General features: G+C 35.5%; 1 protein-coding gene across 1 annotated transcript in view; it reads right to left on the bottom strand.

Moving 5' to 3' along the window:
- FBXO4 (F-box protein 4) overlaps window positions 1-23,789 on the bottom strand; it is a 326,410-nt gene extending 302,621 nt beyond the window's left edge. The window contains exons 1-7 of the mRNA XM_061187749.1: window positions 23,601-23,789; window positions 21,383-21,618; window positions 19,106-19,326; window positions 15,694-15,769; window positions 15,408-15,583; window positions 11,401-11,576; window positions 10,807-11,000 (exon numbers count right to left, since the gene is read on the bottom strand). Coding sequence (XP_061043732.1) covers window positions 10,911-11,000; window positions 11,401-11,576; window positions 15,408-15,583; window positions 15,694-15,769; window positions 19,106-19,326; window positions 21,383-21,618; window positions 23,601-23,789 — 1,164 coding nt within the window. The 3' untranslated portion in view covers window positions 10,807-10,910. The remainder of the gene's footprint in view (window positions 1-10,806; window positions 11,001-11,400; window positions 11,577-15,407; window positions 15,584-15,693; window positions 15,770-19,105; window positions 19,327-21,382; window positions 21,619-23,600) is intronic.
- Window positions 23,790-26,291: the final 2,502 nt, after the last annotated feature.

The raw sequence follows: 26,291 nt of genomic DNA, 5'->3' as shown, positions 1-26,291 counted from the left end.
TATTACTTAAAATAATATGTAATAATCATATCAATAAAAATGGACTTAACTGACCTATTAAATAAAAAAAATTTTCTAATTGGCTCATGTAGCAAAACCCAACTGCTAAACAAACCCAACTGTTAAATAAACAGACTCACTTAAAACAAAGTGACTCAGAAAAGCTGGACCAGGTAAATACAAGTAAATAAAAAATCCTGATATTCCATAAGGGAGACTTTAGGGTTAAAAGTATTAATTAAGACAAAGAGTTTACTAGATAATACTGAAGGATCCAATTCACAGTAAAGAAAAAATGGCTATGAATATATATTCACCAAATAATGCAGTAACTTCCTTAATAAAGCAAGCAGAAATAGACAGAATACAGTAATAACAGGTGACTTCAATACTTCACTCTCTCTCAAAAAAGATCAAAAGAACAAAAAAATTTAAGTTATATACAACCCAAATAACGTAATCAATAAAGTAGCTCTTACTGACACCTATCAAAAAGAACATACCTTCTCGGGGCTTCCCTGGTGGCGCAGTGGTTGAGAATCTGCCTGCCAATGCAGGGGACACGGGTTTGAGCCCTGGTCTGGGAAGATCCCACATGCTGCGGAGCAACTAGGCCCGTGAGCCACAATTACTGAGCCTGCGCGTCTGGAACCTGTGCTCTGCAACAAGAGAGGCCGCGATAATGAGAGGCCCGCGCACCGCGATGAAGAGTGGCCCCCACTTGCCGCAACTAGAGAAAGCCCTCGCACAGAAACGAAGACCCAACACAGCCATAAATAAATAAATAAATAAATAAATAATTGTATAACTTAAAAAAAAAAAAAGGAACAGAATGGAGCTGTTCTGTATAAAAAAAAAAGAACATACCTTCTCAAATGTACATGACACATTCAGTAAATCTGACCATCTATGAGGTCATCACAAAACCTCTGTAAGTTTCACAAAGTAAAATTAATACCACATTCTCTGATTATAAAACAACAATTAGAAATTAATTAAAACAGAAAACAAAAAGACTCTTCAATGAAAAATTTTAAACTTTCTATTGAACAGTTCTTTGGAAAAGAAAATAAAAATAAAAATTTCAGAATTTCTAAAGAATCATGATATAAAAACACCACATTAAAGAATCTATGGAATACAATAAAAGCAGTGATAAAAATAATCAAATTCCTAAGAAAGAAAGTAGAAGAGAGAAGGGAAAAATAACTGCAGACATTAATGAGGTATAAAAGAGAAGAGCAAAGCACAAAATAAATCAAAATTCTAGTTCTTGAAAAATAAGTAATAATATAGACAAAGGAGACAGCACACAAATACAAAATAAGAAATGATCAAGAGGAATTAATCACTGAAACAGGATCTATTTAAAAATCATAAGTAGTTTCCAAATATCTATGCAAATAAACTGGAAAACCTAGATGCAATAAATAATTTCTCAGGAAAAATTGGTCCCTACAGAGAAAGATTAAGCAATTTCCATAGAATAGAGAAAGTCATCAAAGAACTATCCTGTAATAAAGGAATCAGAACCAGATGTTTTCAGAGAATAAATTCTACCAAAATTTTAAAAACCACATGTTCCCAATATTACCTAAACTGTTTCAGAGAATGGAAAAAAGAAAAACTTTATAATCATTTTTATGAAGCAAGTGTAACACTAATACATCAACCTGATAAAGATATCACACTTTCAAAAATTCTTATGAATTCACGTACATTCATACTAAAATTTTTTAAGCAAATATTAGCAAAAGATTTTAACACTACACGAAAATAATACAATATGAGGCAAGAGAGATTTATCCCAGAAGCGTCAGAATGGTTCAGTATTAATCTAACATATTTCACCCTATTAAAAATTTAAGGAGAAATACCATGATTATCACCATAGGTGCTAAAAAGACCTCTGATGCAATTTGTCACCCATCCCTCATTTTAAAAAAGCACTTAGTAAGATAGTATTTAATGCATACTTCCTTAACATGATTACTAAACCATCATTCCTAAAGCCAATATGTTACATAGTGGGAAACCTCTGACTAGAGGCATTTCCACCAGGATGAGGAACAAGGCAAGAAAGGAGGTTCACTGTCTCACTACTCTTTAACATACTACAGGTATTAGCAAAGCAAAATCACATAGAAGATTAAGCACTGTAAAATAAGAAGTAAAATCTCCCTATTTGCAGATGATGCCTTTATATCTAGAAAATCAAAGGAATCAAAAAAACTAAATCAAACCATAAAGTAGGATATAAATTTAATACACAAAAATCAGTAACTTTCACATATACAAATAATAACTAGAATATAGAATATAGAAGGTTAAGAATATAGAAGGTTAAGGGAAAACTCCATTTATAATAGGAAAAATAAAGATAAAATTCTTAAAAATAAACTTAACAAAAAGTGTGCAAAATATATGTATATAAGGAAAACTTGAAAACACTTCTGTTTTGAATAAACGGAAGCACATCCATTGTCTTGGGTGGGACGACTCAACATCCTAACTACGTAATTTCTCTCCAAGTTATTATATATATGTGTAATATATTTATGCATGGGTATACATAGCATTTCCAATAAAAAATACAAATTTTTAAATAAGTTGATATTATAGGTCATATTGAAAAATAAATATTTAAGAATATATTAGAAAACCTTTCAAAAGAGGAATGATGGAGGACAAGCTCTATCAGATATTCAAAAATGTTAAAACCCCTCTATAAGTGTAACAGTGTAGCATTAGAGCAGGAACACAGAAACAGACAGAAAAGCAAGGCTAAACTCGATTACATGAACAAATTTAGTGTCTAATAAGATGGTATCTCAAAACACTGGGGGGAATATGGTCACTTTTAATAAATTACAGTTGACCCTTGAACAACACAGATTGGAACTGTATGGATGCACTTATATGCAGATTTTTTTTCAAAAGTATTTACTCCTACTACATGGAAGTGGAATCGTGGATACCGGAAGAATAGTGTATAGAGAGAGCTGACTATAAGTAATACACGGATTTTTGACTGCATGGATGGTCAGCACCCCATCCCCCATGTTGTTCAAGGGTCAACTGTATGATGAAACAATCAAATATTCATTTGGAGAAAGACAAAATTGAATTCACACTTCACAATATACCTGAACACACTCCAAATGGAGCCAAGATTTATGTGTAATATATGAAACCACACAAGTATATACAAGTAGAAACATGGGTAAATTCCCTTATAACCTGGGTGTTGGTAAAGAATTTCTAACTATTACCAAAATATATATGTAACAAAAGAAAATGTTAATAAATTAGACTACATTTTTTAAAAGCTTTGCACATCCAAAATACAATAAGTCAAGTCAGAAGACAAATGATAAACAGGGGAAAAAAATACTTCCAACATACATCATAGACATAGATTTGTCTCCCTGATACACCCAGCCCTTTAAATTTTGAGGGGAAAAAAGAACAATTTGATATAAAACTGGGCAAAAGGCATGAACAGAAAGCTCAAAGGAGAAAAAATTCAAATGGTTCTAATAATGTTCATAAAAATAACCTCGAAAAATCAGGCTGAAGTAATACTAGTCCATACAATGTAGCAAACGATTTATTACCAGTTACTACTTTCTATTTCATTTAGTAAATTATTAGTCTAGATTTCTAACTTAATAGTATATTATTTTAAAAGGAAGCAGACTCACAGATATAGAGAACAAACTAGGGTTACCAATGGGGAGAGGAAAGGGGGGAGGAGCATAATAGGGGTAGCAGCTTAAGAGGGGCTTAAGAGATACAAACTATTAGGTTTAAAATAGAAATTTTAGTTAAAATAGAAATTTGGCAAAGGAATATTTAATTTATTTAAAACTTTTAAGAACCCTATGAGGTAGGTACTACTATTATTTATCTTCATTTTAAATTAGGGAAACTCAAGCACATAGAAGATAAGAATCTTGCCCGAGATCATAAAATAATAAAGATTTGAACCCAGACCAATCTGGTTTTAGGGTCTTTGCACATAATAACTTAGCTATGCTACTTCTAACAACTTCTTATACAGATGTGTAGAAAGAATAAGCAGCTAGAAATTTTTAAATACAGGAAATTTAATTTGATGAGACTGGTAGCAAGAATCAGATCTCATATGTTATGCAAATTTGCTTAGGACTTATTCCAAAGATCAAAGAATATGAAGGTAAACACAACCCCATCAAAAAAAAAACAGTAAAAAGTCATCATACTATATAGTAAAAATGAAATAATGATGAAAATCATGAGGAAAATGAGACTATGTGAGACTTTTCACAATATATAATAATAATAATTAAGTAAATAAAGTTCAGATAATGGGTGTAGACATAATGTTAAAAATGTTTTAACAAATGAACATTGTAATATAGGAGATCATAGATGATAAGGTGTTTAAAAGACAATGTAAAAACCACTAAAAGTTTTGTTTTCAGATAGAATGTAGGTCACAAAAGATTGTTATTGCAGCAAGAAAACACAGGATAAAATGAAAATTATACTTTAAGCCAGCAAAGAGTAGAAGATACAAAGAAATCTAAATAAACTAAATTCCAAAGAGAATCAGGCTATTTTAGTGATCAAAGAGCTACACTCCTTTTATGGGACCAATTGCCTATTCTGGGTATCTGTGGATGGAATAGCAGCTCTGTCATAGGAAGAGAGATTTTGCTGGGATGAGAAAAATACCACTGAAGCTTTTAATTACAAAATGACTGGCACAACATATTGTAAATGAAAGAACTCCAAACGTGAAAACAAGCTGTTGAGCCCACCAATTCTCCCCCACAGGAATTTTGGCAAGAGACAAAGAGGGCAGAAAAATGTCTCACATTTTTGTTCAGTGCTTAGGTTTCAGGACCCTGCTGGAATTACATCTAGAGATGAACTGAAACTGACTGTATAGGCAGCCCAACCCCTTTCCAGATGATAATAAGATCAGCTCCTTGGTGGTAGCATAACATATTGGGGATTGGCACAAAAGGAAACAAGAGATACGATCTGATTTGTAAAAGAGATAAGTTAAATAAAGATATGGTCCAGCTCCAAGTCAACCTAGCTGACTGATGAAAAAAGGAAGGATGGCTGAACTTGCCTGAAAAACGAAAGACAAAATAAAAAGTATTATCTACTTCACAATCTACTATTCTCTTAAGGAAAAATTCCCTGCATATAATTTTTAAAAACAGGAAACATACAGAGACTTCCCTGGTGGTCCAGTGGGTAAGACTCCGTGCTCCCAATGCAGGGGGTCTAGGTTCAATCCCTGGTTGGGGAACTAGATCCCACATGCATGTCGCAGCTAAAAGTTCACACGCCACAACTAAGAGGTCCGCATGCCGCAACTAAAGGTCTCACATGCCACAACTAAGACCCGGTGCAGCCAAAATAAATAAAAGAATAATTATAATAAATACATATTTTTTAAAAATAGGAGACATATAAAGAAATAGGAAAAATATGGCCCCAAATCAAGAGAAAATATAGTCAATAGAGGTATAGTATGCTCACAAATGACCTAAGTTGAAATTAGTTAAAAATGATTTTTAAAAAGCATTTAAATATGTTAAAGAATGTAGTGGAAAAGACAGAATGAATGAAGAGACAGAGTTTTAGCAGAAAAAGGGAAGCTCTAAAAAAGTGAAAATTTTAGAACTAAAAAATATGATTAAATTTTTAAAAAATGAATGGATATAATAAGAAACTAGACAGAATAGAAAAAAAACACAAGCTGCATGGTGTGGCCAAAAAATAAATAATATTTTGTGGGACAAAATATCAAATGATCTAATATATGTGTAACTGGGAGTTCCAGAAGCTGTGGAGAGAAAGAACTGGACAGCGGAAATATTTAAATATATTGGCTAAAGATTTTCCAAAACTGATGGCATATGGTCAGCCAGAGATCCAAGAGTTTCAGTTCTTTAGTTTAGTTCAAAACTAAGAAATCATTCCCAGACACATCAAACTGTTGAAAATTAAAAATAAAGAAAAAAAATTAAAGCAGCCAGGGAAGTATAACACATTCAATTCAGGGAACAAAAATAGCAATGATAGCTGACTCTTGTCAAAAACAGTGGAAGCCAAAGGTAATGGAATTATATCTTTAAAGTGCTGAAAGAAAAAAGTCAACCCAAGATTCTATTTCCAGATGGATATTATAATTCCTAGAGCAACTACTAAAAAATAATATAAAGTGATATAGCTAAAATGTCAAAATGCTTTTTGGCCCAACAACTTCCTACTGGAATAATTCTTCTGCAGAGAACATAATATTAATACAAAAAAGGCAGCTACCTGATACCACTGAATAGTGAAGAGAAGCAGGCAAATTTTGGCGGAGAGTATACACTCTGGGAAGTTCAACAGAGTAGTTTCCCACTTTTTTTTTTTAAACTTGTAGATTGGGGGTAGGCATTGGTATACATTGTAGCATGGGGAACTGGTAGAATAATCACAACCTTTCTGGCATGGAGAATGAGAGTACTGACACGGGGCAATTGCAGCCATTAGAGAGAAAAGCCAGAGTCTTAGAAAAGAAAAATCTAGGAGGGGAATCCCCAAATTCTGTCTGTATCTTTGCATCTTGAGCGCAAAACCAACTCAAGTTGCTCACTTAAAAAAAAAAGATATGAACTGAGAGTGGAGCTATTGCCCACGGGACAGAGTTTGTAATTTATGTCTAAACATGTTAACTGATTAAACGAAAGAAACATCATCCATTGGAGAAAAATAGCAGAATCCAGAGTCTCCACAACTTAGCATTTATATTTTTCAGAATACAATACAAAATTCTGCAACATAACAAAGAAAAATGAGAATGACACGCATTCCCTTCATAAAAGAAAATCAACTGAAATCAACTCTTTCAGATTTCGGAATTAGCAGACAAGGATTTTAAAGCAGCCATTACAACCATTCTCAGTGATATAAAGGAACATATGCTCTCAATGAAACAAAGGAAATCTGAGAAGAAAAATAAAATTTGGGGAAAAAAAAGGAAATTGTAGAACACAAGATCTAACTGAAAAATTCACGGGATTTATTTAACAAGAGAATTGAGATGAAAGAGGAAAGAGTTTGAGAACTTGAACATTAATCAGTTGAAACTACCCAAACTGAAGAACAGAGAAAAAAAGACTGAAAAAAATGAGCAAAGCCTCAGAGACAGGTTAAATAACAACACATTTAATGGTGTTACACAATGGAGACCTAAGAGGGAAGAAAAGAGGAAAGAATGGGGAAGAAAATATATTTGAAGAAATAATGACCCCAAATTTCCCAAACTTGGTGGATGACATGAATTTATATATTCAATATGCTCATTAACCCCCAAGTTGGATAAATATAAAGACAACCATACCTAGGCACACTATGGTGAAAGTGTTGAAAACCAAGACAAAAAGTAAACTTGAAAGCAGAGAAAATTACATTCAAGGGAATGAAGATGCAATTAGTGAATGACTTCTTATCAGAAATTAGAGGCTAGAAGAGAACAAAAGAACATCTTGAAATGGCTGAGAGAATAAAATTGTCAACCCATGATTTTATATACAGGCATACCTCAGAAATACTGTGGGTTTTGTCACAGACCACTACGATAAAGCAAATACTGCAATAAAGTGAGTCACACAAATTTTTTGGTTTCCAAGTACATAGAAAAGTTATATTTACAGTATACTGTAGTCTATTAAGTGTGCAACAGCATTATGTCTAAAAATACAATGTAAATATCTTAATTAAAAAATACCTAACTGCTAAAAAATGCTAATCATCATCTGAGCCTTCAGCAAGTCACAGTAGTAACATCAAAGATCACTGATCACAGATCACCATAACAATTATAATAATAATTTAAAAGCTTGAAATATTGTAAGACTTATCAAAATCTGACACAGAGACATGAAGTGAGCAAATGTTGCTGGAAAAATGGCACTGATAGAGATGCTCAGTGCAGGGATGCCACAAACCTTCAATTTGTAAAATACACGTGTCTGTGGAATACAATAAAGCAAAGTACAATAAAACGAGGTATGCTTACATCTTGAAAAAAATAAAAGAATACTTTCATTATTTAAAAAATTTTTTTCTTCTTTTAATTTCTTTATAATATATATGACTGTTTCATCAAAAACTGTAACACTGTCTTCTGGGATTTATAACATATGTAAGTGTAATACATTCAATAGGTGTTAGCAAAAAAGAGTGGTGAGGAGAATAATAGGGCATAAACAGTTACATTTTGACATATTACACATATTGGTACAATATTAACTATAAGAAAACTTTGGAAGGTATATATGTTGTAATCACTAGAGCAACCTCTAAAAAATGCAAAGAGAAAAGCTACTAGAAAAATTTTAATCAATTTCTAAAAAAATATAATTCAAAATAGAACAGAAGGAAGAGAGAAACAACATTGGTAAAGAAGGGATAAATGAAAAAGCAAATAATAAAACAGTAGATCTGAACCCAATCATATCAATAATCACATTAAATGTAAATAATCTAAACATTCTAATTAAAATGTAGGTATTGCCAGAATGGAAAAGGAAAAGGCAAGACTTACTATATTCTATCTATAGGAGATACTTAAAATATAAAAACAAATTTAGGTTATATGTAAATGGATGGAAAAGATATACCATGAGAACAATATTTTTTAAAAGCTGAATTGATTAATACTAGAAAATGGATTTCAAGACAGTAAGTATTATCAGCAAAAAGGACATTTCATAATGATAAAAAGGCCAAATCATCAGGAAGATAAAGTCATATATGTGTGTGCATTTAAAAACAGCATCAAAATACATGAAGCAAAAATTGGCAGAATTAAAAGGAAAAATAGGCAATCACAGTTGAAGATTTTAATGCCTTTCTATTAGTAAGTGATAAAACAACTATACAAAAATCAATATAGCCATATAAAAATATCTGGACATCGTCAACTACCTTGACCTAACAGATAGATACCAAATATTACACCAAAAAACTATAAAATATAAACTCTTTTCAAGTGCATGTGGTACACTCGCCAGAATAGACCATAAGCTGGGCCATAAAGCAAGTCTCAATAAATTTAAAAAGACTGAAATTTTACAGAGTATGTTCTCTGATAAAAAGATAATTGAATTAGATGTCAATAAATTATCTAGGAAATAGAGATTAAACAACACTAAAACAATACTACTAAATAATCACTGGATTGAAAAAGTAATCACACGGGATTAGAAAATATTTTAACTGAATGATAATAAATATACAATATAAAAAAACGTGTGGATGCAGCTAAAGAGGGCTTGAGGAAAATCTATAGCTTTTTCTTTTTTTTTTTTTTAAGAAATAGAATCAATGACCTAAGTTTGTACCTTAATAATCTAAAAAAGGGAAGATGAAATTAAAATTTTTTTTACATTTAAAAAGCAGAAAAATAGAGATTAGAGCATAAATCAATGAAACAGAATATAGAATAAATCAATAAAACCTAAAGCTGGTTCTTGAGAATAATAAAATCAGTAAAACTCTAGCCAGACTGATCATGAAGAAAAAAGACATAAATTACCAACATCAGGAATGAATGAGGTAACATAACTACATATAATTAAAAAAAGGGGGGAGTAGATCTACTTTTGGCATAACAGCATGAAGAGTTCCATGTAATGGCTCCCTAGAGAAACTAGAGAAAATTAATTTTTAAAAATCATTAAAATCTCTGTAAATGGTCCTAAGAGCATACAGCAAATGAAGAAACATTTATTCAAAAATATATATATACTAAAACTCAGTAAGAACAGTAAGAGTCCATGGGATTTGAACCAAGACCCACTCCCCTCCTTCCCTCCTCCAGCTCAGAAAGAAGAAACTCCATTCTAGACTGGGGCAGCTAAGGAAACAGCACTCTCTCTCCAAGTCAGAGGGCAACCTTCCTAGGAGGAGCAGGATGTCAGCATTTCTCATTCTGCCCCCAACTATACAAGTGCTGAAGCTAAGTTCTGGATAAGTGCACCCAAGATGTGAGACCGCCTTTCTCTGAAACGGCACCTGCTCGAAGGATGGAGGCTGTATCTTGGGTGCAGCACCACTAAGAATATTATGCTTTTTTTTATTATAACTTAAAAATTCTTCAATTCCAATGAGATAGGAGGACTGTAATGTTTCCTCTGCAAAGTGCAAGCAATTAGTGAATAGGAGGTCATATGATCATGAGCATCTCTGGAATATTTTCTCTATGAGTAAGGAATAAAATTTGGCTTTAGCACCTCATGAGCTTTCAAAGTTATTTGAAAATAGCAAGAATTTCCAGTTATTTTCACTGAATTAGTATTGAATATGATATAAAGTTAATTCCTACTGTTTCAGAAAAGAAACAGAAGTTGTATGGCCAAAATAGTAAATGAAATTCCAGTGAATATTCAGTTTTAAATAGTACATTTATTAAAAATAGATAGAAACTTATTTTGTGATAACCATTTAAGGACCTTTGAAAAGAATCTATTGAAAGCTTAGTAAATTTGCTATTCCCCACTATGGCAATCTTTGAAACGAAAAGAAGAGAAACCACAAAGAATGAGAGAGGCACAAACTTGTTTTTCCAGAATTTAATATTAAAAAAAAATATATATATATATATATATATAAGTTATTTAAAAATATTAAAAGGTTCATTTTGTGGCCAAATGCTAGCACTGAAACTTTTTTCTTGTAATTGATTTAAGGTAAAAAGTAAAAATTATATTAAAAAATAGAGTAGCTACAGCTGTCCAATATAAACCCTACCTGCAAAAAGGCAGGGCAGAATGAGCTGACTTGAGCAAATATCCACATCACGACCTTAGTAACAAGTTTCAAATGCTTTCAGTTCCCAAGGTCTAAAAGGAGGATCATCTTGCATGCTTAGATTCTACTTCTTCAAGAATCCACTGAATGCCATTCAAAAAACCAGTTAAAGTTTCAGCCTCTGTATCCTGGACCTATGAGCAAATAAAAGAGATTACTGTCAATAAGAAACTGAGTGAAAAATCTTATAATTAAGTGGGACATTTTCCTGGACACTCAAAAAAGAACAGGACTAAAAAAATCCCAATAAACTTTGGGTGAGTCACTCAAGTTTGGTCTTCTAGAGAGCTTAGATTAAAAAATATCATCTTCTCTTCTGTCTTATAATTACTACCAATATGAGGTTTATTACTTATCTCAGAGGTCAGCTTTGATACCAAATATCTCCCACCGATTAAGCTACTAAAACTGACTTTTAGAATGTTATTTTATTAAAGAGAATGACTAGAAAAGAATTTTAAAAATAAAAATCAATTAGAAAGTAGAGTGAAAACTAAAATGAGATTTTTCTCACCAGAGAAAATAGGACCTTACCATCCATGGGTGGCTTAGATGATTCAGACGCAGCTCATGGGCCAAATAAAAACAGGGCATTCTTTTTACATTAGCTTGAGAAATACAAGATAAAACCAGCATTGGTCTTCCTGAAGATCCAAAAGCTGGATCTGTCATTGCCATAATACGAGAAAATTCATCTTGCCATTCATGTCCTAAGGAATGTAGTCAAAACCCTTAATTTGCATTACTTGTAATGACTTAAAAAATAATAAAACAAAATTAAGAACTAACAAAACAAGGGAAGCAAAAAATTACCAGGATCCAAACATAACAAACTGCCTCTATTGCTGTGTTCATTTACTGTTCTTTCGTAAAACTACATCAATCAGCCTTGCAAGGATAGGAATTTAGGTGAAATCAGAGAGAACAAAAACAGTACCACTCAGATGTCTCTATGGTTTAAAAGCAAAAATACTTTGATATAGATATTTTCCTCTCACAAATTCTGTAGCTGTCACTACCCTTTCTTTCAAAGGCCGCAGTTTCCAAAACTTAAACATATAATTGAGTCTAGCTTTTTTATCCAAACTGAAAATCTCTGTCTTTCACTGGAGTGTAAATCACTGACATTTTGTGGTAGGCAGAATTCTAAAATGACCCCAATGACTCATACCCCGTATAATCCCTTCTCCTCTGAGTGTGAGAGGAATCTGTAAATACAGTGGGATTATCACTGACATGATTAGGCTATACTATAAGACACAGCTGACTTCAAGAAAGGGAGATTATACTCAGTGAGCCTAACCTAATCAGGTGATCCCTTAAAACAGATGAGATTCTTCCTAGTGAGAGAGACTCTCCATTGCTGGATTTGAAGACAGAGGGAGTCACATGACAAGGAATGATGATGGCCTGTGAAGCTGAGAGCTGCCCCAAGCTGACAGCCAGCAAGGAAACAGGGACCTCAGCTGTACAACAGTAAGGAGCTGAATTCAGCCAATAACTGAGTGAGCTAGAAAGCAGATTTTTCCCTAGAGCCTCCAGAAAGGGATGTAACCCATCTGACACCCTAATTTCAGCCTCTGAGACCTAGGCTGAGAACCCAGCCATGCCGTGCTCAAGACTTCAGACATAGAGAACTCTGAGCTAATAAATAGATGTTGTTTTAAGCCACTAGGTTGGCAGTAATTTGTTATATATTAATAGAAAACAAATAAACATTTAATGTAATTATCAACACAGTACATTTAAATCTATCATATACCTCTTGAATTTTGACTTGTTCCATCTATTCTTTGTTCCTTTTCCTGCCTTCTTTTGAACTGACTTTTTTAATGATTCCATTTTATCTTCACTACTGGCTTATTTAATTATACCTCTGTTACACTTTTTTTTAGTGGTTGCTCAAGGATTTACAATGTATATTTTAAACTTATAACAGTCTACTTTTTTTTTTAGTTTTTATTTTATTTATTTGACTGCATTGGGTCTTCGTTGCTGCGCGCAGGCTTTCCCTAGTTGCGGCGAGCGGGGGCTACTCTTCGCTGCGGTGTGCAGGCTTCTCATTGCGGTGGCTTCTCTTGTTGCAAAGCACGGGCTCTAGGCACGTGGGCTTCAGTAGTTGTGGTGCATGGGCTCAGTAGTTGTGGCTCGTGGGCTCTAGAGCGCAGCCTCAGTAGTTGTGGCACATGGGCTCAGTTGCTCCATGGCATGTGGGATCTTCCCGGACCAGGGCTCGAACCCGTGTCCCCTGCATTGACAGGTGGATTCTTAACCACTGTGCCACCAGGAAAGTCCCTAACAGTCTACTTTTAAAAAGTATTATATTACTTCACATATAGAACCTTATAATACTATGTTCCCATTTCTGCCTTTCCATGTTGTGTAATATTGTTACAATATAGTTTATTTAAAAAATATCATAAACCCATAATACATTGTTACTGTTTTTCCTTTACATAATGATAAATAAATTAAAATTAGAAAAAAGTATTTTATGTATAGCTATATTGTTTACATCCCAAGGCTCTTCATTTCTTTTTGTAGATGCAGTTTTCTACCTGGTATCATATTTTTCTGCCTGAAGAGTTTCCTTTAATATTTCTTGTTATACAAATCTGCTGATTGAACTTTCTCAGATTTTGTTTGTCTGAAAAAAGTCTTGATTTTGCCTTCATTTTTGAAAGATGTCTTTGCTGGATATTAGATTTTCCCCCCTTTGAATACTATAAAGATTTCCCTTCATTACCTTCTGGCTTACAGCAAAATTCTGTCAGAAAGTCTCTGTTCTTATCTTTGGCCCTCTATATGTATGTTTTGTTTTGCTCTGGTTGCCTTCAAGATATTCTCTTTACCTTTGGTTTTCATCAGTTTGGCTATGATGTATCTGTATTTTTTATTTATCAGGTTTGGAGTTCTTTGAGAATCTTGGATCTGTGGTTTATTCTCTTTCAGTAATTTTGAAATAGTTTTGGTCATTATCTGTTCAGAAATTTCTTTTTCCCTGTTCTTACTCCTTTCATGTTTTGGGGCTCCAATCACATATAAATTGAATCAGGGGTCAGCATACCAAACTCTGAAGATCTGTTTTTATAAATAAATTTCTTTGAGAAACAGCCATGCCCATTCATTTGCAAACTGTCTATGGCTACTTTTGCACTATAATAGCAGAGTTGAGTAACTGTGAGAGATTGTATGGCTCACGTGCCTAAAATATTTACTATCTGGACCTTTAAGAAAATGCCAACCCCTGAGTTAGATCACTTAATAGGTTCCCCCAGCTCTTGAATGTTTTGTCCTCCACTCCTACTCTTTTTTCTCTTTGTGTTTTAATTTGGGTAATTTCAATTGATCTATCTTCACATTCACAAAAGGTTTCCTTTGTTAATATGTCCACTGAAGGAACTGTTCACCTCTTATCATATTTTTCAAATTTAGCATTCCCATTTTATTTTTTCATAGCTTCCTTCTCTCTGCTGAAAATCCCTATTTGTTCACATATATTGTCCATCTTTTCCACTAGATTCTTTAACATATTAATCATAGTTCTTTTAATGTCTCTTTCTGAGAGGGCTAACATCCAGGCCATCTCTGTGTCTAATTCCATTGAATGCTTTATCACTTGACAATGGGTCATTTCATTTTGATATTTTTTTGTATCTTATAATTTTTAATTTAATGCTAGATGTTTTATGTGGAAGAACAGAAGAGACCGAGGTAAAGGGCATTTACTTCTAGAAATGGACACGATTCTTCTGTTAGGCCATTAATGCAGTGGGATGAGTCCAGCTAGTCAGTAGTTGAGCTGGATTTGGCTTTTGTTGCTATAGTTAATTTCAGTGCACCATAAACTGTAAATTTTTTCAGCAGTGAGATGCTGCTACCTTGTTCCTAGTGAGAATAATATGTTGTATATTTATGCCCTACCTTATTCACAGAGGATTTGGGAAAGAAATTACAATACTGGCTTGTGGCCCAATAATATTCTATTTTCATGCTATTTATCACACTGTGAATGGCAATTATTCAGAATATATGGATAGTGTTCTTAACTAATCTACTTAATCAAAGTAAACACTCCACCCCACACATCTCTCTACTATCTGGAAAATTAAAATAAAGGTAAAATTTTTCATTTACCTGCATAAATTATTTGAATAGGGCCAAAAGCAGACAAAACACCAATAACAAAAAGTGCAGAAGCATACAACAACAAAAAAACACTAGGTAGTTATAGTATCAAACTTCGGTGTGCATCAGAATTCTGTAAAGCTTGTTAAAAAAACAGATGCCCAAGACACAACCCAAATCTATGAGTCATAATCCACCAGGGTAGGAATCAGGCAGCTGCGTTTTTAACAAGATCCCTCAGTGATCCTAATGCACATCAAGTTTTGGGAATCCAATATTAACAGTAATAACAGAATCACATTGATAAAATTAGCCATGATATTCTTAACAAGCCACAGTAAAGCCTAAAAACATACTTTCTTATTTGCTTTGCAAAGAAAGTGCTTTTAAAAAGAAAATAAGATAATACTTACTTTTATGAGCTTCAGCATTTGCAACATAGATGAACCCATCAACAACTTCACACACCTTCTGAATTTGTGGAATTACACTGTACCGGCTTCCTTGTTGATCATCCCCTTCATTCTGTATACTGAACATCTTGTTAACTGCACTTGTATGTTCTTCTCTTGCTCTATCTCTTTCCTTTCTATAAGAAAAATGTAAATATAGAACATAAACAGACACTAAACAGACTTCGCCCCCCTAAAATATTCCATTACTGATGTCTCAGATAGGTTGCCAAGTAGGCAGCCTTACCTTGTAGTTGAATATAATATTAGGATGTTGAATTTATGTTGGTTGCTCAACTGAAAACTGACTCCTGATCCAATACCTAAAGGAGAAAATTACAGTTATCAAAACAAGTCATTAATAAAGACAGCAAAAGATGAGAATGAAAAAAATTACTTGGTATAAGTAAAAAGAGTAAATGAAAAACTATAACAAGTTATATATATAGCTTTGGAATAAAATGAAATATTTGTGTTGAAGAAAAGATGCCATATGCAATTTTCATTCACATGGTAATAAACTATGGATATAGAAGAAAAAACTGCTAGGCTTTAACATTCCTTTTTATACCATCATCACTATCGTCATTAACTTTATCATCATCCTCTCAGTAGCAGCTGCATCGTAACAGCTACTACTATTTATCCTCAAGACTAAGGCTTAGTTTCCCTTCTTTTATGTTTCTCATTAGTCTTATACTCCACGTACACATTCAACCAAATGGCTTTTTTCCCCCCACTCTGAGAAGCTGTTTTTAAATTCATGGCACCTTAGAAAACTGAGGAAATATGGCAGACACTGAAATTTGGAATTAGACTTGGGCTAGAATCCTGAATTTGCCACATATGTCCATGTTTCTGTGAGCCTGTTTTGACATCAAAATATAGAAATAATACACACTTTTTAGGGTTATTGTAAGCATTAAATGAGATCACATATGTAAAACACCTATGGAGTGACTGGTAAGTAACAGGTGCTAAACACTAGCTTCTTACTATTTTATATCTAAATCATTCAACATTGTCATTCGTCCTTCTTTCTTAACTCCTTCCCTCCTTTGGCTGTGTTAACACTACGGGGCTGATTCTCCTCTTGCCTCCTGGAAAGATTCTTCTCCTCTTCCTTGGCTTTACCTCTTTTTGCTATATAAATGTCCTCTTAGATCTGTCTACTTCTCTCCATCCTCACCCCCACCTTTTAGTCTAAATTATTATCATCTCTCACCTGGACTTCTGTAATCATTTCTAACTAGCCTCCTAAATCCACTTCTGCCCCCTACTATCCATTCTTCTAACAGCAGCTGGAGAGATTGCTTTAAGATGCTTTTAATTATATCTCTTCCCTTCCAAGCCCCTGCTCTTCAGATAAACAAAATTTTAATATAATCTGGCCTCTACTTACCTCATTAGGACAACTCCATCTTTCATACCCTTAATCCCTGCATTATAACCACTCTAGGTATTTAAAGCAGCTATGCCGTGCCATCTTATGTCACCATTCTGGGCAACACATATATAGAGATCTTGGTGGCTAGGACTGCAAGCATCCCAGGCAAAGTGGCCCTAGTCCTCCCACCACCAGGGGCCTCCCCAGAGAGATCACAGAAACAAATTCTACCATGTCTCTGATCTTTGTTTTCATCAGTTTAATTTCCAGAAATTACCCTCTCAACACATCTAACCTCGGCCCAGTATGATTCTCATGTTGTTTTGCCCCACCTTGCCAATGATTCATCCCTCCACTCTTCCCTGACCTTGCAGGGTCTGAGGCACAATTACATGGGCAATTTCAAACAATCACTCCAGCTGCTGTCTGGAGAATGAAATTGCCATTTCACAATCAGCAAATTTCCCCATATCCCCAACCTCTTCTTGAAGGGTTCCTTCCACCTCATGGCCCTACCTGAAACTAGCCTGTCCCTAGGTGCCGCTTCTCTTAACAGTGGGCTCTCAAGTAACGAAGTTACCTATTCTCTCACATCTCAGGGTAAAGAGATGAGGTGGTCTCTTTACTCCTCAATGCCATGTCTTAACCATTACTCACCAACCCTCTTGATAAAACTCCATTATCTCAGAGACACGCACACCATTTAGCTGTAATACCATCTCCCCGTCCTTAACCTTGTAACTCATGAATCTCCTTTTGATAATCCCTTCCTCCAAACATTCATTGACGATTTCAGCACCTGGCTCACAATATTCCTCTCTATCCTCAGAAACTTCCAAGTCCATGTGGACTTCATATGATTCCCAAATCTTCATTTCTAGCCCAGATCTTTCTCTTGAGATATGGATGCATAAAGTCATCCATAAAGTCATGCAGTCATTCACTCATCAAATATATATTGAATGCCTACTATGTGCCTGGCACCACAGCTAAGAATAAAGCTGACAAGATTTCTGCCCTAATGGAGCTTCCATTCAAGTGGCTAGCTTATAGCAGGCATCTCTACTTGTATCAAAAGTTTCTCTTCCTCCTGTGTTTCCTTAACCTAGTGAATGGCACCATCATCCAATATGAAAATCAGACCAAAAACCAGGAATTATCCTTATTACTGCTAACACACATTGAGTCAATTCTATATCCTTCATATTTTTATCACAATATTGTAGTGGTTTCTTATCCCTTCTAATCAATTCTCCACTCAGGAGCCAGAGTGATCTATCCAAAATGCCATCTTGATCATCTTACTTCTCTGCTTAAAATCCTTCAACAAATGCTTGACATACAAGCGTCTTCTCACCTGGCCCCACTCTGGACACACAGAGCTACTTCAAGTGTGTCATGCACACTCAGAACTTTGGGATTTTAGAAATGTAGTTCTCACTGCTTAGAATATTTTACCCTTTTTTTGATGGCCTACCCCTACTTATCCTATTGACTCATGTAAGGCATCATGTTCAGTGCAGAGCCTTCTCTGACCCTTACCTTTCTACACAGGAGCTAATTACACCACATTCTAATCACCTGTATACATGTCTCTGCCCTCGTCTAGACCAAGTACCTTTCAGGGCAAACAGGAGATTTTTTATGTTGTTTGTTTTAAATCTCTGCATCTTTAGTATCTAATAGGTACTCTCAATAAATGAATAAGTAAAGCACAAGCTAGTTTACACTGTTATGCATGTTTATTATATATCCTGTTTACCAAACTAACTACATGGCTGTTGTTGCTATTGTTTTTCTTAGAAATAAAGGTAAGGTGATAATTTAGCTCTTTTTTGAAATTCCAATATATATCAAAGTACTCTGCATATAGTAGGTGATGAATGGTTTTTGCTGTTAACATTCTTTTAAAATATGGTAAATGTAAAAATATAACTTTTTTTTATAACATCTTTATTGGAGTATAATTGCTTTACAGTAGTGTGTTAGTTTCTGCTTTATAGCAAACAAATATAACATTTTGACAACATATAATTTGCTTTCACATAATCTCATATTCTGGACTCAGAAAGTAAGAGAAAGCTTACCTCTTATAAAAAGTAAATTAATTCTTTCAGTCCATAGAGACCTGAGGGCTCCCATGCACCAAATTAGTATATTTCATTACAACAAAGAGTTAATTAATTTAAAAACTAATTTCTTTCTATTTAACATTAGAGTCAAGCTCAAAGTGTTTGAATTATTATGTACTGTAGATTAACATGAAAATTACCATCAATCTGCCTCTGAGGCAAACCAGCTGTTGGGCAAAGCTCCTCGGAAGACATCAAGCTCAACACCAAAGATGTATTTAGTTCTTCCAAACCTGGTCCAAACATGGCAAATCGTGGTTCATTCTGAATGATCAATGAGTGTAAAAATGAGGTGACAGCTCCATACATAGGACGGCTAGATTTTGAGGATCTTCTTGTATATGGACAGCACATTTTATAGCTGTATAAAATTGTCACAATTAGAAAATTAACACAAACACTTACTTAGCCAGTTATTCATTCAACGATATATAATGTATTGAGAACTTGCTAGACAAAAGGGATATAATGATTATACAGTCCCAATCCTCATGGAGGGCAGTGGAGGACAGGCACCATTATAATACGTATGCCGAGTTCCATGACAGAAAAAAGCACAAGATGCTATGGGAGTAGTAGTGGTCTAGTAGCTGAGGAGGTCTTCCCTGGGAATCGGTTACTTACTTTCTAATTTTTCATTTAGATTCTCTCATGAAACACTTGGTCTAACACGTGTTTCAATGCTTAAAATTCACTACATAAAGCAGTGATTCTCAACCTGGGGAGATTTTGCACCCCCAGGGAACATTTCTTAATGTCTAGAGTCCAGGGATGCTGTTAAACATCCTACAATGCACACACAAGACAGTTCCCATAACATCTGCTCCAAAAGGTCAATAGTGCCAAGATTGAGAAACACTGTACTAAACATAAACTACATAGATAGTTAGCATAAATGTCCCTAGAGATAAAAAAGAAAAAAAAATTACTAATGCTACCAATATAACCAAATTTCTTAGGGTACTTCTATTAACAGTAACAGTTCAATAAGTATTAATTACAGGGCAGCTCAAATGTTCCGTATAGGTAACCTGGCAAACTAAGAATCATGTGAAAGAAACAACTCAACTTTTTCAATAGCTATAAATTTCTAAACTAGCAATTCAACATGTTATCAAAAATTAAAACAAAGTTACTCAAATCAAAATAAAACCTAAAGCCCTTTAAATTGAGCTGGTTAAGACAATAACTAACGTTACAAGACAATCATCTTTACTTAGGAACTTTGTAATTCAAGAAGGAAAAAAAAATCAACTTTGCAGCTAGGTAGATCTGGCCAAGCCTCACCATTTTAATTAGTCATATAAGCCACTTATAGTCTAAACTTCAGTTTTTTCATCTGCATTATTTGAGCAATAACAATCAATCCAGGGTCGTAAGGATCAGAAATAATTTATATGATCACAAATGGTCGTTATTACGATTATTACTATCCCTAGGAAAACGTGGTTCCACAGCGCACAGAAACACTTGATGTTATGGTTGGCTGTGGGACAACGAAGAGGTAACACTAGCAAGTGAGAGTACAGTAGCACTTGTTAAAATTACATACATGCGTATTTTAATCAAGTAGTCTCACAAGACTTGATGTAATGGCATCTGTATTGGAATAAGGAAAGAGTCTGAATAACTTAAAATATGAAAAAAAGTCCCACATGTAGCTATTAAATCTACCATAGGAAAACAATTCTTACCTAACGCACAAATACTCTTTAAATTTTACTTACAATGCCTTAAATTTGGGGCTCTTAATAAAGCAGGTTATATCCAGAACTAACGACATTACAGTCCCTTACAAATTATACGACCTTAGACAAATCCATAACCATGCAGAACCTTCATTCCACATCCATAACACAAGGAAAATACCTTCTTATTGCGTGAGAATTAAATAAGTAAACATACATAAAACATCCATCATAGAATCCAATACACTATAGTTGCTCAATAAAATTAATTCTCTCAAATACATGATATTCAAAAATGTCAATGCGTTTGGGTGATAACAAAATCTTATTTCCCAGAAACTTAAGAATGGTTTTCTTCCATGCAAAAGAACTCCTGTCTGAACTCTGGCCTTTCCTTCTCTGGATATGGAAAAGTATTTATTTTAACAAAATAACAAGTGTTCTAAAGATAATGAAAATTTTAAGAAGTGTTTTACTTCTTGCCATATAAACTATCTATAATTATTCAAATACTCTACTTAGGTACTACAGGGAAATAACAAAATGTGAACGCTGAAAGGGTTCTATGAACGAAGTTATTTTACCTAACCCCCAATTTTTACAAAAGGACACTCAGACTCAAAATTCATGCAACAAATTAGCAGGAAGGCCAAGACTAATTTAGACTACTGACTTGTAATATAGTCAAATTTAATATCTTCTTTTTAATTCATAAAACTAGATACTTACACTGCCATGTAGTCAAAAAATGCACCATCAGTGACCTCAGATATAGGCTTTTTTAAGATTTCTAGATCTGGAAGAGACTTCCAGTCAACAGAAGACCAAGAAGGAAGATCCCGCAACAGAAAATATCTCCACAGAATTGCATCTCGTACAGTTTCATTCCAATAATGACTTGTACTTCCCAACTGACATAGATCATGAGGTGAAAGAAATGACAAAATATATAGCTGTACATCTATCTGAAACAGAGGGAAGCAGCAAGTAGGTTAAAGGGATGAATAATTTATCTTGGTAGAAAGTTTTTTTAAAATAATACATTACAGGGACTTTTAAAAATAATAAATTACAGGGACTTCCTGGTGGCCCAGTGGTTAAGAATCCACCTGCCAATGCAGGGGACACGGGTTCGAGCCCTGGTCTGGGAAGATCCCACATGCCGCAGAGCAATTAAGCCTGAGCGCCACAACTACTAAGCCTGCGCTCTAGGGCCTGCGAGCCACAACTACTGAAACCGGCACTCCTAGAGCCCGTGCTTCGCAACAAGAGAAGCCACCGCAATGAGAAGCCCGCGCACCGCAACGAAGAGTAGCCCCCGCTCTCCGCAACTAGAGAAAGCCCACGCGCAGCAACGAAGACCCAACGCAGCCAAAAATAAATAAATTTATAATAAATAAATAATAAATTACAAAATAACAAATAATTATACTAGGAAACCAAAGGTCAACTGAACAGTGTATCATTTTAATAATTAAATCTATCATGACAAATTACAAAATTAACAGTTTTTATACTAAATAACAAAAAATCAACTTAACAGTCTTTTTTTTTTTTTTTTTTGAAGCGGCATGTGGAACTTCCCTGACCACGGATGGAACCCGTGCCCCCTGCAGTGGAAGCACAGAGTCTTAACCACTGGACCACCAGGGAATTCAACAGTCATTATTTTTAATGATGAAATCTATCATGCTGAAGTTAATTTCCTGTCTCAGGATAGAATCATAATGAACATTTCATTTTTGACACATTGAAACATTCCTGAAATACCTCCCATTGTTCTGGTATTTTTCAAGTAAAATAACCACTTCATTTAATTTTTCCTTATAGATATTCTGCCACACCATTTATTTGAATGACCTGCTTAATGAAATAATTTATTCTTCAAAATAAAATCTTTATCAAGCGGACAAACTTCTGATTTTATCATTACATTAAATCAAAGAGGAAATCTGTCACCTGCGTTCTTCTGTAAAATCTGTTATTTCAGAGAACCTCTGCAAGGAGATCCATGGAGGCAACCTAAGCCTGCAGTTTTTAATTTCTGATGGACCTCAAGAGTGTCAATAGTCCAGCTGAGATATAGCATTTTAATAATTTCTAAGAAATTCTCCTCTCTCCGTTTTCCTATGTACCTGAAAAGTTTAACAATGAAAAATGTGTGTAATTCTCGTGGCCTGCCGTAACTTGAGGCCCTTGTAATTTAGTCATTTACTTTCCCGCATTTTTTTTTAAGATTTTTTTTTTTGATGTGGACCATATTTAAAGTCTTTATTGAATTTGTTACCATATTGCTTCTGTTTTGTTTCGGTTTTTTGGCCAGAGGCATGTGGGATCTTAGCTCCCCACCAGGGATCCACCTGCACCCCCTGCAGTGGAAAGTGAAGTCTTAACCACTGGACCGCCAGGGAAATCCCTAGTCATTTACTTTCAATTGTCAGTTTTGTCACTTGAAACACAGGTAAGATAACAGTCGCAAAATCCTAGGAGACTGTGTGTTTTGCGGGACCGCCAGGTGTTTCGGTACATGGAGCCTGGGATGAAAGATGCTGAGAACACAAGACACTGGACGCTTTCCATGATTTCCAGAACGTCTGGAATGGTCTCCGCGTTTCCTTAACCTGATGTTCAGGGTGCCCCAGTCCCTAGACCTGTTTTCGGGGTAGAAAACCAGAGGGTGACCTGGCTGGTTGCCAGGGCACAACCTGCAGGTGAGTTTCGGGGCGACCTTCGGCCCAGCTGCGGGGCACCAGGGGTCAACGCCACGGCGTTTCTGCTCAACTTCTGCCCCCAGGTGACGACACTGCCCGGAATGGCTGCAGGGACGGGGCCAGACACAGGCCGGGCCCAGGGAGGCTCCCCCCCGCCCCGGCCCCCAGAGGCCGCCTCGGCGAGCGCCCCTCCCGGCCCGGCCCGCGGTCCTCCGCGGGTGGCGGCCGACGCTCACCGGCAGCCGCGTTAGCGAGCTAGCCTCCTCGTCCGCCTCCTCCGGGGAGGCCCTCGGAGCCGCCCTCTCCTTGCCCACCGACTGCCAGAAGTTCCTCCAGCCGCTAAGGATAGCAGCCTCCAGGCGGCCCCAGTCGCTGTGGTGAGGCTGAGGGGAGCCGCCTCCAGTGCGCCGCTCGCTTCCCGCCATGGCTGCTGACGCAACACGTGACGCGCCGCAGGGTGACGCAGGCGCGTCCTTCCCCCTGCTCCCCGCCACCCCCGCCTCCGCTCCCTCCCTTCCCCCACCCCCCGTTGCCGCCCCCATCTACCCCTCCGCACCCCCGGTGGAGAAGCCTCCAGAGCCCGGGACGGAACGGAGAGATGGACCGATTGAGCGTGGTTCCCAGTTGAGCTTGAGGTTCCCGCCGACAATCACTGCTCCCCTCACTCCACGCCTCAACCTTAGGCGCGCTGACCTCACCCGTTGGTATAAAATCTCTCGCCCTTTGACCCTTTATAACTTCGTTACTTCACCCAAGGTGGGTCACTCTGTCTGGGACCCATTTCCACTTTGCCTGGGTCTGGGCGACTCTTACTTATGCAAAAGACGGTGGCCCTCTTCCACTATCTGGGGCTTAATATCTCTACGTAATCTGGTTTAAACTGTCAACCAGCAATTGCGTGCAATTTCCAGGCCATGCAGCTATCCGTTCTCTTCGTGAGAATATTCAAATATGGAAATTTCTAAATTTCGGAATCAGCCTCTGTCCACCATTGTCTTACATCAATTGTCAAAACCTTCTCTCACATATTACCCAAATCACCCATTTAAAAAAATTAATCTATTTTTTGTTGTTGCAACTTTTTTTTATTTTTACAGTGTTGTGTTAATTTCTGCTAGACAGCAAAGTGATTCAGTTATACATATATACATTCTTTTTTATATTCTTTTCTATTATGGTTTATCACAGGCTATTGAATATAGTTCCCTGTGCTGTTCAGTAGGACCTTGTTGTTTATCCATTCTATATATAATAGTTTGCATGTGCTAACCCAGAACTCCCACTCCATCCCTCCCACAGGCCTTGGCAACCACAAGTCTGTTCTCTATGTCTGTGAGTCTGTTTCTGTTTTGTAGATATGTTCATTTGTGTCATATTTTAGATTCCACATATAAGTGGTATCTTTATGGTATTTGTCTTTCCCTGTCTGACTTACTTCACTTAGTATGGTAATCTATAGGTCCATCCATGTTGCTGCAAATGGCATTATTCTTTTTTACGGTTGAGTAATATTTCATTGTATATATGTACCACATCTTATTTATCCATTCATCTGCCAATGGACATTTAGGTTGTTTCCATGTCTTGGCTATTGTGAATAGTGCTACTATGAACATAGGAGTGCAGTATTTTTTGAATTTTAGTTTTGTCCAGATATATATCTAAGAGTGGGAAATTAATCCCATTTTTTAATAGTCTTCAAAATAGAAGACAGGATCAGCAACTTCATAAAACCATTCAAGTCTTTAAGGATCATGATAGGCTACAGGGAACATAAACATAACGTGTGTGTATGTACAAATATTTAAAGACATACATATATTTAACATACTATATATTCACCTGTCTCTGTCTCTCTCCCTATCTGTATCTATATCCATATTTTATCTATATTCCACATAGCAGAGCGCCATAATGCTTAATGGACACAGTGCTTATCGGTTTGTATTTGCACTTCAAAAATAAATATCTGGGGATCTAAATGTCAAATAACAGAAACTCAATAAAGCCCGATAACTGAGGTTCTGTGAGATCTGAATTTAGTTTCATTATTTATCTTGCATGCATGCCATTGCCAGGGGCCAATAACCAACCCAATTGAAGGCTTAGTTCTGTGAGACTGTCCAGACAAGAAAAAGAGCCATGAATTAATTGGCATTTCTCCTACCTCTCTAGGAACAAGAAAGAACACAAGAAAAAAAAATCAGTTTAAGTATGAAGTACTGAAATGGTTCTAAGCTTTCTTAGAAAGTGACATTTGTAAAAGAATGTGTTCAAATAATTTTTTATTATGGAAAAATTTGAATACATATATATATAGGAATATGAGAGTGAATAATAAAATGAAATAAAATGTATTTAGTAGCTAAGATTCTACAGTTACCAATGATTGTTTTTTGTTTACAAGTTGCAAAATGTTGCTTTTCGAATTTTGTAATTCCTTTTATTAGATGAATTAAAGAAAAATTGTCCCTCGTCAACCATTTGACTGCCCTCCCCAAGATCTGAATCGGCCTTATCTCTAAGGAGCCCTAGTTCGTTTTAATGGGAAATGGTATTTAGACATTATTTAATGGTCTTCATACTGTTATTTCCCATTCAAATTTAGAATTACAGAATTTTTACTTACCTTATTTAGTTTCATGTCTCTTTTCTCTTACACTGAAAATCCTCATTTCTAATTACATACATTTCTGATTTTCATAGTTATTAACAATATAAGTACGGAGGAGTTTGATTTCTTTCCAGTTCCTTTTGCCCTTGGGGATATCCCACTAGGGGTGTGCAAATTTTGTGCTTTAAAGATAACTGACACATTCCTGTGTATTGAAGCCACCAACTTGCTACATAATTACAGCTCATTTGTTTCATTTTGCTTTGGATTTTTAGGGGTTTTCTTTAATTCTGATGTAAAAAATACAAAATTC

Source organism: Eubalaena glacialis, chromosome 4, assembly GCF_028564815.1.
Source record: "Eubalaena glacialis isolate mEubGla1 chromosome 4, mEubGla1.1.hap2.+ XY, whole genome shotgun sequence".
Lineage (NCBI taxonomy): Eukaryota > Metazoa > Chordata > Mammalia > Artiodactyla > Balaenidae > Eubalaena > Eubalaena glacialis.
The sequence above is the reverse complement of the archived record's forward strand: the minus strand, read 5'-3'. Positions and strand labels throughout refer to the sequence as shown.